The sequence below is a fragment of the Fukomys damarensis genome, unplaced genomic scaffold (assembly GCF_012274545.1).
Source record: "Fukomys damarensis isolate Sample0158 unplaced genomic scaffold, DMR_v1.0_HiC HiC_scaffold_27, whole genome shotgun sequence".
Classification (NCBI taxonomy): Eukaryota; Metazoa; Chordata; class Mammalia; order Rodentia; family Bathyergidae; genus Fukomys; species Fukomys damarensis.
In genome coordinates, this window is record NW_022900939.1 from 8,450,282 (window position 1) to 8,463,925 (window position 13,644).

At 42.8% G+C, this 13,644-nt stretch overlaps 1 protein-coding gene across 1 annotated transcript in view; it reads right to left on the reverse strand.

The window, feature by feature from the left end:
• Nucleotides 1-13,644, reverse strand: part of Ttc17 (tetratricopeptide repeat domain 17) — a 90,590-nt gene that overhangs the window by 15,217 nt on the left and 61,729 nt on the right. The window contains exons 20-22 of the mRNA XM_010612533.2: nt 11,080-11,200; nt 8,614-8,773; nt 7,657-7,740 (exon numbers count right to left, since the gene is read on the reverse strand). Coding sequence (XP_010610835.1) covers nt 7,657-7,740; nt 8,614-8,773; nt 11,080-11,200 — 365 coding nt within the window. The remainder of the gene's footprint in view (nt 1-7,656; nt 7,741-8,613; nt 8,774-11,079; nt 11,201-13,644) is intronic.

A 13,644-nucleotide genomic window follows, 5' to 3' on the forward strand; every position in this document is an offset into this window, starting at 1 on the left:
AGCAGCGAAATTCATTATAGCTGAATCTTGGAAGTGGTCTATATGTCCATTACCAAATGAATGGATAAAGAAAATGTGGAATTTACACACAGTGGAGTATTACTCTGTCATAAAGAAAGATGGAGTTGCTTGTAGGAAAATGGATGCATCTCGAGACTACAATGTTAAATGAAATAAATCAGGTACAATCTTAAATGCTGATGGTTTCTTTACACGAGAAACCCAAAGTATAAATAAAGGTCAAAATAAAAGATAGTTAATAGAAGTAGGGTGATAGATCTTTTTCCTTATGCATTTTAAAAGTGAGTTTTAAGGCCAGGGATTTGGCTCAGTGGTTCTGCCGCCTGCCTCACAAATGCAAGGTCCTGAGTTTGATCCCCGGTACCAAAAAAAAAAAAAAAAAAAAAAAAAAAAAGTGAGTTTTGGCACAGTTCCTGTGCATTTTAAAATGTGAGTTATTTTGCCACAGAAACAAGATTATATAAATATTTGGTTATCTATTATTACTCAGATGTTTTATACTTTTACTGATTTTTTTGTTAGCTTTTTAGTGGTATGCTAAGTCTTTTATGATTGTAGGTTCACTTATTTCTTTTAGATCAACATTAGTGCTTATTTTCTATTAGTAAACTATTGGCTACATATAGATTTACACTTTTCTACATTCTTGTCATAATCATTAAGAAATGCCTATCTTTATGTGTAGTAACACTTCTTGCCCTACATGCCATGTTGTCTGATATACTTTCTTTGGTACTTTTGAGATATTTTTTCCATGAGTTTAATTTTAATCACTTCATACCTTACAGTGTGTTACTTTTCTTCATTAAGATGGGGTTTCGTGTGTTGCTCAGGATGGTCTTGAACTTGTGGCTCAAGTGATCCTACCTCAAGGCCCCAAACAGATGGGACTACAGGTGTGTGTCACCACTCTTAGCTAGAGTGTGTTACTTTTAAGATACACACAATTGGATTCTGGTTTTTATTTATTTATTTTTGTCTTTTTGAGACAGGGTCTCACTATGTAGTTGAGACTGCCCTGGAACTATGTAGCCCAGGCTGGTCTTGAACTCACAGCGATCCTCCTGCCTCAGCCTCCAGAATGCTGGGATTACAGGCGTGCGCCACCACATCCGGCTTGGATTCCGGTTTTTAAACCAGGCTGCTAATGTTAGTATTCTAACTGTAACACTTAGTCCTTTCATATTTACTGATATACTGAGATTATCTCTATCATTTTACTATTTGCCTTTCATTTTACCCACCTGTTCATTTTGTGTTTTGTTTTTCTTGAATTAACACAGCATTTCTATTCCATTTTTCCTGAATCATACCCGTTTTCTTTTCATGATCATAACACGTACCTCCAACTTATTACAAATGTATTACTACTTTATTACTTTGCTAATATTATTAAAACCTAATACTTTATCAATGCATACTCATGGGAAATTAATCTCGTGTTAACTTTTTAGCTGGATTTCCCTGAAAACTGAAACCTAATGAAAGCAGAACATCACTTGTGTTACTAGGCAGCATTGGTCCTGGTGCAGATGACCTGACTGCTAAACTGCAAGCAAATTGGGAGTGAATGACCTGGTACAAAGCCATAGCTCTAGGCTTTCCCAATTGTGATGTTTCTTGGGCCTTGCTGGGCCAGGAAAAAATTAGAGATCTCTAAGCCAGAATATCCCCATATTTGGTGGTCCTGAGCCTTTGTCCTGGACATGTTGAGAGGAAGGGCAGAGAACAGTCCCCAGGGACCGCTGTCACACAGAGCTGGGGCTCTAGGAGAAACACATGAAAAGCTGCACTGCTGGCTTCTTGTATCTCCTATTTTTCTCCATACTTTGGGAAGGCAAGGCCACGTGTGGCCTTTGCAGTATACTGTATACCAATGACCTATCTAGATCGTTTTGAAACCACTGGGAATGGGCATTGCAGAGTAGTAGCAACAGAACGGACTTCCATAGCCTTGGTTCAACACAGCCAAGACTTAGGACATAAAGGTATGGACAGACAAGACCGAGCCCTCACAGGGTGCCAGTTTTCCCACAGTTTGATGGTGAAAGCTTAGCATCATGTTACATGACACAACTTCCCCTTGTGGGAAGGGATAACAGCTGGAGACAACCTTACACTGAGAAAACTGCCCACTCCTATCTACTGTCCATGAAACGGGCCCAACCAGAAACCCAGCTGCAAGAGTTGGGCTGGACGGCAAGAATAATGCCTTGGTGTAGCTGATGCATTGGGGCCAAACTCGACGTGGATGGCTAGGAGGGCAGGGAGGACCAAGCACATGAGCTTGAACTCCAGGTCTGTGGATGGGCTGGTGGTCAGAGAATGGTACAGATCCAATCAGCAGGGGACAGTGTCTGCAGGCCCATAGCTGTGGAGGTTACTCCTAAGTGGGAGAACTACTCTGTGCCAGGCCACACAGTTGAATAGGACTATGTAGCAACGTGGTAACAAACTGCAGTGGCAAGCAGCAGCTTGGTGTAAATCTGGGGCCACGCGTAGTGGGGGAGGAGACTTTGCCAAGTCTTTGCACAACATGTGGGTAGAGCAACCTCAGCTGCGACTGGAGGTTCGGACAATGCATTACTGATCTAAGCCTAAATTGAGTCTGATTAATGTCACCTGAGGATAGCGATGCAGGCAATGCAAACTCAACTTCCTGGAGACAACTACTGATGGGCGTCTGAAGAAATAAGAATGACTATTTTTTTTTTTTTTTTGGTACCAGGAATTGAACTCGGGTCCTTGCACTCGCAAGGCAGGCCACCGAACTGCTGAGCTAAATCCCGGCCCAAGAATGACTATTTTTAAAAGATGAAAGCAAGAGAATAGGGAGATCCTTGCTGTTTTGTGAAGAGCAAATGGGAAATGCCACTTCTATTATCACTGCCATTTCCTGAGGCACTGGTTTCAACATACAATTCTCAGGCTAGCAGAATAACCTGGGAACTTATTAGAAATGTAAATTCTTAGACCTACCAAATATGGAAGTGAGGTCACAGGGGTCCACCAATCAACATTTTAAGATTGTGATTGTGATGTACCCTAAAGTCTGAGTAATGTATTTGGTAGTTCAGGGTCATGAAGGTTAGTCTATGAGTGTACAACGGAAGCCATTGCTGGGTAAACTTTCAAGATCTACTCCCCGGAAAACCTAACAGAGGGGGAAAGCTGTCACAGGTCAGTATAGATTCTGGTCCAAATGACCGGTAAACAGAATCTGGGTTAGACAACCGTAAGTAAGCTATAAACAGAATCTGGGTTAGACAACTGTAAGTAAGCTATGAATACATGGTGGAAAGCAACAGTTTTGAGCTTTGAGTGCTGTGCTTCTTACAGCCAATCATGCGTCTTGCACACATGGGTGCTAAAATATTCCCTATTGCAGAAGACACTGGTTCGACACCTAAGCTACGGTAGGTCGCCACAAGGAAATGTTTTATCTGTTCCCTGGTACCTGAGCTGTCACTTGGCAGAGAAGGGCTCCTGGCCTAGGGTGAGGCTCCCCACACAGGCACACGCCTCCTGCTGTGGTGGTGGCATCCTGCACTCCCCACCCACTTACGTGTAAGACAGCAGGCGAAGCGAGGCCTGCAAAGTGTGCTGAATGCACCACGGCACACCAGGCCCAGGACCCAGGACTACCTAAATGGCCAGTGCAACTCCTCCTGCTTTTGTATTACTACTGTCAAGAATCTTGACTCTAGAAGATGTCTTTATTTTGCAGCACCATATCTGTGTTGGCTATTATTTACTCTTTAAGTTGCTCTTTGCTGTTTCTTTTATTTCTGAGCTTCCACCTGAGATAATTTTCCTTTTGCCTGAAAGCCTGTAATTTTTAGTGCAAGTCTGTAGGTAGGTAATATACATATTTTAGATTTTGGTGGTCTAAAATATTTAATCTTTATTTTTTAAAAATCGAGGTATAATTTATATAGAAATGTTGGAAACTTAAATATAACATTCAGTTTTGACAACTAAAGACAGAAATATACAACTACCCAGAAAGTTCTTTCATGCTGTCTTCCAGTCAGTGCCAATCCCCATGAAGCAATCGCTGATCTGCCTTTCCTCGCTCACCACAGGTTAATCCTGACTAGTCTACAATTTGATATACTCAGAATCAGACATTGAGCACTTTTTGTGGTGCCCACATCATTGAGATTCACCATGTTGGTGCTTCCTTGCTGAATAGTACCCATTCTCCTCCTGACAGGCATCTCACTGTTTCCGTTTTCACTGGCTATTACGAATAGAGCTGCTGGTAACTTTTTTTTAAACAAGTATTTTTGGACATATGTTTTCATGTCTCTTTGATGTATACCTAGTAGTAAAATTACTGGGTTTCATATGCTTAACTGCCAACCTGTTTACAAAATGATCATCCCATTTTATAATCCCAGTAGCAATGTAAGAGAGTCCCTGTTGCTCCAAACCCAACTCAACACTTGTCACTATCAATCTTTCTCATTTTAGCCTTTCCAGAAGCATTTAAGGTACTGCACTGGATTTTAGTCTGTACTTGTAGGAGTTCTTTATATATTTTGGATTCCCATGTGTTGTGATTATTTTATCTCAATCTGTGGCTTGTCTGTTAGGTATCTGCTGAGTTGTTTTAATCTTGATGAAATACGATTTATCAATTTTCTGTTGCATAGCTCATGCTTTTTATGTCCTAAAAACTATTTGTCTAAATACACTAAAGACTTGAGTATATTTTCTTATGATTTGTCCTGGCAGCTTTATTGTTTTAGTTTTACTTGTATGTTTGTCTATAATTCACCAAAGGTTTACTTTGGTGGATGATGTGAGGTATGGGCTATTTTCTTCTTTACGAGTATCTAGATGCTCCAAAAACATTTGTTGAATAGATTTTACTTGCCACATTCAAATGCTGTGGAGCTCTTGTAGAAAATCATTTGGCCATACATTTATGGCCTCTCTATTCTGTTCCACTGACCTATTTCTGCAATCTTTCTGCCAATACCATAGGTAGTGATTACTTCATTCTTCCAGGATATTTGCAGAGTAAAGAACTGTGGGTTGGCAGTGCTTTTATTCAGCAATCGAGATGTCATTACTTTTGTGTTCTGGTTCCACTGCTCCACTGAGCTCACCGCCAGTCTTATGGTTGTTTCTTTGAAAGTGATTTTTTCTCTAAAGATTTTGTCTTTTCTTATAGTAGTATGCAATGAAGTTATAATGGGGCTTTCTGTATTTATTTTGTGGGTCACAGACTTTCCTGACTCTGTGGAATAATGTCTTTCATTATTTTTAGAAACTTCTTAGCCATTAACTCTTCAAACATTGCTTCTGACCCATTCTCTTAACTCTTCGTGGTACTCCATATGTTAAACTTTTTCTTTTTTAATGTGTTACAGATGTGTTTTATGGCCTTAGCTGAACCACCCTTAAGTTCCTTTATGTTTGCATGCTTTGGTTTAGGTATCTTCCAGGGTTCTGTTATTCATCTGTTCTTTTACGACAAATTTTATGTTATGAGGTCTAATCTGATTTTTAAAATTACAGTAAAAACAATATAAAATAATACAGTAAAAAAAATATAAAAATCACCATCTTAATAATTTCTCAGTATAAACTTCAGCAATGTTTAGTGTATTCACATTGCTGTACATCTCTTTTAAATTTTTTTTTTTTTATTTTTTCAGCTTTGAGTTTATTGGTACATTTTAGGGATACAGTACAGTTACATTCATTGTTGGGATCTTGTACCTCCACATGACAAGTCTTGATTCTCATTTTTTCCCCTTACCCCTGCCCTCCCTTCACCCCCCCCTCCCCTCCCCATCTACAAATACTTTATTTCCATCTTTTCATTGTCTCACATTTTTTTCTTTTCCCTTATTACCCTTCCCCTACTCATCCCACCTTCCCTACACCTCAAGCTCCTTTCTTCCCTTTTCGAAATGTGCTGACTCTCTTTTCGAATCTTCCTTTTACTCAACGACCCAAGTTTTTAGTCTTAATTCTATTGTAAGCTGTTCTTGTGTAACTTGTAACAGCTCAACTAGTCACTGGCTGCTCAAAGGTCCGTACTCAGCTTACCGACTTCTGTCCTTGAGAGGGACAGAGGGACCTGGCCTCTTGAAGCTCCAGCCCAGGGTCCAGTTGGCTCACACCGCATCTGTCTATGCCCGCCTTCCCCTCGCCCTTCACTGAAGAGAAAGGTCTTTAGAGACCTCCTTCTTGTGAGACCAACAATAACACCCCCTGCCCCTCACTATGCCCAGTGGAGGATCCATTTGTTCCACAGTGGAAATTTCTCTCTTGGAGACCACTCAGCTGCAACAGAAGTGTCAAGGACAATCCCTTTCTAGGGTTATACAATTTGCTTGAATAAGCACTGTTGCTGGCTATTTTGGGTCAGTTCTCTTGCACACAGTACGGCCTTTTAACTAGGTATATTTTATAAAGACTTGCTCAGTCTTATTTATTTAATTCTAGCTTTAAATATATTTTTATCTGTTCATGTTCTTTTTTTGTTTTTGGCACCGGGGATCAAACTCAGGTCCCTGCGCTTGTGAGGCAGGTGGCGGCACCACTGAGCTAAATCCCCGTCCCTCATGTTCTCTCCAGTTCTTTTTAACTATTTTATTTTGGTCATTTAGTCATTTCTGTCTTACGTGTTCCTTTCTGTGTTTATGCTGTATTTTTCTTGTGGCTTCTTCCAACTTTGTCATCATTTCTGTGATTATTTTTTTCTATTTTCCCAAGCATTCTTGGTAAGGGAATCTTCACCTGTATTTGTTTTCTGTCTCCTATTTTTATATCCTTTGCTAATCTCTCTGAATTTTCATATTTGTGCTTTGTGATCTTTATTCATTTGGACAAATTGTTCAACATGATTTAAAAAAAATTGATGTGTGATAGCCAAAAGAGGAAAAAAACTGTTATCTCATACTGTCGTATTCAGATGGGAAGCTGAGTTGCTTCTCAATCACTATGTTTTATAATCTCTTCAATATCATATAGTAACAGGGCCAAGGGTTTAGCTCAGTGGTGCTGCCACCTGCCTCACAAACACAAGGACCCGTTCGACCCCTGGGACCAATAAAAAAAAATGATATAGTAATAGAAAAGAAAGATTCCTCACCATAAAGTAATCAAATTAAAATTTAAAAATTCCTCTTTATACAAATATCACAGAGACAGCAGAGCAATCTTAGTGATTTTCTGTATATATCTTCTGTAGGCTTTATGAAAATGCAATTTTATGAATACTTTATGTCATGATTTAAAGAGAAAAGATATTTTAAGATACGTTTCCTCCCTACCATCTAAAATACCATTCTCTACCAACAAGAGAACACCCGAGGTACTGCACGTCCCTAGACAGTGTGGCCCCACCACCTCTTCTGCTTCAGTAAAGGGGAGAGAACCAAGTGGGTAAGTTCTGCCACAGCAGGGAAACGAAGAAGCAGAGCAGAAAGTGAACCAAGCGATGGGAAAGAGGACGGAAAGTGACGGAAACACCCGCGCGAGCTTACTTCACATTGTGCCTCTGGTCGCCAAGTGTCAGTAGTGAACAGAAGAGGGACGAGCCATTCAGGAACAAAACACCGACACATCAGCCAGAGGCGGGCACGTTTCCAGCGCCCCTGTGGGGTGACTTACCTTCTCCAAAACTTTGGCAATTCGGGTACCAATCTGTTCAAGCGACTGCTGTGGGTACTGGTCTTTGCCAAGATTCTGCAGTACCTGGAATGGAAGGGAGATGGCAAATGAGAGGGGAAAAAGGGAGGCAGGGTCTGGACGAGGCCGCTAACACTGAGCTGGGCACAGGGGACACGTGCCGCGGTCCTGTTCACAGGGCATCTGTGGAGGACACGTTTACAGCGTTCTGCCACCCCCTCAGCCCTCCCTCACTTCATAAAAACTACAGACGCATAAAACACATGTGTGACAGCAACACTGGAAAATAAAGGATACAGAGCTGGGGATTTAGCTCAGTGGTGATGCTGCCTGCCTCGAAAGTGCAAGGACCTGAGTTCGATCCCCGGTACCAAAAAAAGGGATGTAAATAAAAACTATGTAATTCTGTCATCAGATACAGCCACCCTTAACAGCACTGGACACACACAAACACACACAGTCACATCTTTCAAATACTTCTCTATGTATATGTAGATAGAATCCTTACAAAGTGTGAGATTACACGGTGTACTATGACTTACGTTTTCAGGTAATCTGAAAATTTCTTCATTCTGGTAAATGCACTTTTTATGATCTCCATCCTGATGGTGCCACTGTATATTATATCTGTACCAAAATTTATTCAGCCCATCTTCTTTGCTAGGGTGTGCCCCCCATCCTTTTTTAAGAATTGCAACAGGAAAATATTTCTCTCAAGAGCCTCTATCTGATGGGAAGACACAATATTTTATGCCTTGAGAGGTTTATCAGAGCTAAAAGTTCATAGCTGTTAAAAAAAAAAAAAAAGCATAAGCTCGGTCCCAGGGTATAAAAGAAACTAGGCTTGGCCTGGAGGTGCCTGGAAAACAGCTAACTGAAAGACAGTGGTGACTGTGCTGCCCACAACCAGTCCATGACACTAAAGATTCAAAAGGTCACCTCTGTGAGCTGACTCTCGCCCGTGTAGTGCAGGCTGGCTCGGTTGGACACGCCGTGCAAGTGGTCCAGGGTGTGCATGCTCGTGGGGAGATTGCCGTTGCAGAGAGGCTCTGTCGCCGGCTGCTGTATGGGCGTGGCAAAGTCGATGTGTTCTGTGATGCTGGGAAACAGAGACGACCACGTCAGCTACGGGGACTGAGTGGGCAGAGAAGAGCGCATTAACTAACCACAGCGGATCGCAGCTCCCATTTGCTACTGCCCCTGCCAACCCGGGGGTGGGGACAGCTGGGTTTTCTTCTAGCTCTTCTTCCAGGGTCCAGGTAGTGATAAAACCTGTAACTGGTTCCAATCTTTCACTTTTCCTTTACGCACAGCACACTTGTCCTCATGGGTCATCTAAAGGTCAGCCAGCTTCACACAGATACGGCTATGCACAATACTATGCAGGAGATGTAAGCACTTCCCGATGAACCCAGGCGATCATTTCTCACTGTACTCAGGCTGTCACATGAACTGGTGCGGCAGGGTGGCACTACCAAATTTACTTCAAAACTTAAAAAGGCTTTACACAGAGTTCAACACATACCAGGCATTCATTCCTTCATTCATCGACCCCTTTGTTATTTATCTTCCTGAGCCTGTTATGTGTCGGACAGCAGGACTACAATAAAGTCCTTGCTCTTGCGATGGTCATCATTCTGTGAGGCATTCACTTCTTACAGATACAGTAAGACCCAAAAGGTGAAGATGCGGTATAATGAAAATATATCGTAGGAGAGAGCGTACTTTCTCTGTGTGTGGAAGGGGTGGCTGGTGCAGGGTTCCCCGAAGAAGTGAAATTTAAGGAGAAACCAGGAGGATGAGTGCGGACAAAGCAGGTGAGATCAGCGAGACATCATAGGTAAAGGCCACACCATGGGTGAAAACCCCGACCAGAGGGAGGGAGCTGAAGACAGAGGCAAGCGGGGAGCAGAGCAGGAGGCTTTGCAGGCTGCTTTGAGCAGCAGGAAGAAGTTAGTGGAAAGCTGGGAAAGGATTTACCCAGCATGCAGGAAGCCCTAGGTTTAATCCCCAGCACTGCATTTTAAAAAAATGTACTAGACTGTTTTAAGAATGATCTGGCTTACATTTCAAGAATTCTGAGTACTGTGGAGCAAGTGGATTGACTGGAGGCAAAAGTGAAGAGAGCAAGTGGACCAGCGCGGGGTGACAGTGGTCCTTTGGTCTAAGGAGGCAGCAATGGAGATAGAGAAAAGTATACAGATGATTTTGAGAGGTACTCACGGAGGAAAAGTTCTAAGGATTGGTCAGCACTAGGTTTCAGGGGTAAGGAGAAAAGATTATTAAGGATGACGCCAGGTTAATGGCAACGACACTGGAGGAGATATTTACTAAGAATATGGAATGGAAAAGCAAACGAAACTAATAATGTTCTTTTAGATGGTGACATGGTTTAGATCTAAAAGGGTCCCCGAAAACCTTGTATGTTCAGAGGTAGGGCTGTCAGAAGATGCCTGGACCACAAGGCACCGCACTCATCAGCAGATCTACCACTAAGGAGTGCACAGTGTGACATGACCTGGGCCGGCATGGACAAGGGGCACACGGGCTGTGCCTGTGGAGGGGGAATCTTTCTCTGTGGTTCCTCCTCTCTCTGCTTTCTGGCTGCCATGGGTTGAGCAGCTGTCCTCCTCCATGCCTCAGGGCCAGCTGACCATGGAATGAACCCTCTGAAACCTGAGCCAAAACGAATATCTTTAAGTTGTGGGTGTCAGACGTTTTGTCCCAGAAGGAAAGTGATTAATACAGATGGGCAATGGGCATGAAAATGATGGATTTTGCTTTCTTGAACTACAGATGTTTAACAGAGGTACAGACATAATGGCCATGAAGACAGCTTTGAAATGGTCTGGTGTGGAGATGCAGATTTGGGAGTTGTTAGCAACATCAGTGGTGACTGAAGTTTCTGGGACTAGATCAGTCTCACAAGGAGTGATTATAAAATAAGGCCTGGGGTAAATCCTAAAGAGTGCCACCCGGGGTAGAAAAAAGGCTCACAAAAAAGAACATGTTGTCTGAGAGACACCCTTGCTCAGTTTGTATCTTGGCAGGGGTTTTTGATTCGATTCGCACTGGCCACAAACACACGATGTTGACGAGAGACTTTACGAGAGACTTGGTGAGTCTTACGTTTATACAAAGAGGGATACGGTCTTGAGTTCAAACTACGCTATACAGGACTGTGGTGACAGAACCAAGGAAGGGGGCATGTTCACTGCATCCTAGCGTGGGTTGAGTCCACCTGTGGGCTGTGACCAGCAGTGCCATCCTCTGCTGACCACAACTCCAGCAGGTGACTCTTCTGAGAGCTGCTGACACAGAGAGGGCTTCCCTGAAGTCAGCTGAGGCCTGGGGGCTCCGGGGCACGAGAGTGCTGCGAAGGAAGGTCAGGTTGGAGATACTCACTCAATGTTTTTTGAAGAAACTGCAAGCCAGGTACTCACGATGGCAGTGAGCTCCACCCAGCGGAGTTTGATGCACTCGTCGGGGCTGGGCCATCCTAGACTCTGGTAGTCACGTTTTTTTCCTAGAAGGAAAGTATGCCATGAATAGACACAACTGAAAGGAACCCAGCCCAAGGGCCATGTGCCATGGTGATCACATTGACCCAGACTGGTGCTGGTGTCTCTATCTGGTGGTGCTGGTCATTCTTCAAGTCTTTAGAATTTCCACCATATAGGTCTAACCAAAATCTTGTCGTCCATGGCAATAGGCATAAAAATCATTTTTGAATAAAACCTTAAAGATAGTCGGTGATGCAAAATTAGCCTCCTTCATTTAAGACTGATCAGTATGAAATAAGAAGGGGCAAGATATTCTTAAATTTTAACCTCATGAAACTTAAACACAGGGCTTCTCAACGTGACACTGCTGACCTTGGGCGGGCTCGTGCTTTGCTGGGGGGGCCTGTCCCACGCACTGGAGGATGTTGGCGGCATCGCTGGCCTCCCCCCACCCCTCCCCAGACATGACAGCCGGATGTTTTCAGATACTGCCCAATCCCCACTCTGCAGAGGGCCACTGCTGTAAAACAAAGCCCCGGGGTGGGAAATGGTGATAATGAATGGTTACCATTTCCTTCAAGAGCACTTATTGTGTGTTCAGGTCCTGTGCTGTGTCTAGGCTTTAATCCTCATGTCTCAGAAGAGGAAACAGAGGCTCAGAGAGAGGAAGTGATTTGCCCAAAGTCTCTTGGCTAGCAGGTGGCAGCGAATCTGGGATCCAGACCCCTGCTGCTCAACTCTCACATTCATGCTCCCAGTCAACATGCTATTATTTAAAGCTATCTAGGGCTTTTAAAGCTCTATTTACTGGTATCTTTTCCAGACCCTATTTTTGAGTCCAGGCTCTTTACTTAGATGAGGTCACCAAGAGAGAGTGGAACCAAGGCTTATCTGGGATAGGGTCTTCTGAAGGGACAATGCAATGCGCAGGGAGGAGAACTTCACTTTTCTATAGCTTTTTTTGTTTGGTACCAGGAATTGAACTCGGGACTTATGAGGCAGGAGGTGGCAGGTACACTGAGCTAAATCCCCAGCCTGTCTAGGCACTTTTTATACTGGAGGAATATACTAACAATAAAAGAAAATCATTTAGATTTTAATAAAATGGAGAACAGTTAGCTGTTTAAATTAATCACTTTAAATGAATCATACATTTCACAAAGCTTACTCTCCTCTTTTATATTTAAGAAATTCATTTGAAAAGTATTTATTGAGCACCAATCATTAGGGGCCAGGAGTTGTGGAAGACAATGGGGATACAGACAGGAAGAATAAGACAGCCTGCCCTTGAGCTCACAGTCTAGTGAGGAGGGTAAACATAACAAATCATTCTAATGCTGTAGGGTAAGTGCTGGACTGAAGGAGTGAATCAACTGCATAGAGAAAAGCGAAACTGATTCTGCTCGAAGACATGGCACTGGAGTTTGAAGTTTAAGGGCGAGTGCTATCTCAGCTCGCGGAGGTGGCAGAGGGCATTCCAGGCAGAGGGAGCAGACGTGCCAAGGCACAGACGTAAAATAAGAGCACGGCTGGCTCAGAGAGGTGCTGAAGGGCAGAGAGGCCGGCTGTGAAGGGTCTTGCGCGACGCACTAGGAGTCTGCGCTTTTTCCTGGAGGCAATGGGGAACTTGGAGCCCACATCCCTTCATCTTGTTCACAAGGATATCAAAAGAGGCTGTCTGTTTAATGCCTTGCGGAAATCCAGTTACATAATGTCTAGGGCACTTCCCTGGTCTTCCAGTCTAGTAGCCCTGACCAAAAAAGGAAATGAAATTAGTTAAGCATTATTATTAGTTCTTTGTAAATCTATAATGGCTCTTTTCCACTTTTCCCCTTCAGGCTCACAAACTATCTGTTTAATAATTAGCGTTAGAAGTGCACCAGGATTTACCAGAAAGCTCACTGGTTGACAAAGACAGAATCCATATTTACAAATTGGGACAGTGAGCGCCTCAAGTACTTTCACATCTCTTCCTCACCTCAGAGTCTTCACTGGCCTGACAGCAAGTGGTTCTGTGACCTCAGCTGCCAGCCCGAGCCACTTGCAGCTGCCTAAGCGCTTAGTACCATCTCAACATGTGACTTTTATAAGAAAGTTCTAGTTTCTTGTTTATAAAAGTATAGTATGGGCTTACTATAAAATATTGAGGAAATGGAAAGGCCACAGAGAGAGAGAGAGAAAAAAAAAAGAAAATTATCTATAGCCTTATCAGCATGGGATACCCACTTAGAACATTTTAATGATTTCGTTCCTGACTTGCTTATTATACAGTATTTCATCAAATCGAAGATGTCATTAATTGTAAGATATATATTACTTTACATAATTAAAGAAAAAAACCCTGTCAGCTATTACATAACACCACCTCAGCGGTACTGAAATGTGAAAAAAATTGTCAAAATTGACTAAAGAAATTGATAAAAAGTCGACAAAACACAGCATGTTTATCATTTTATGAGAACTGGAG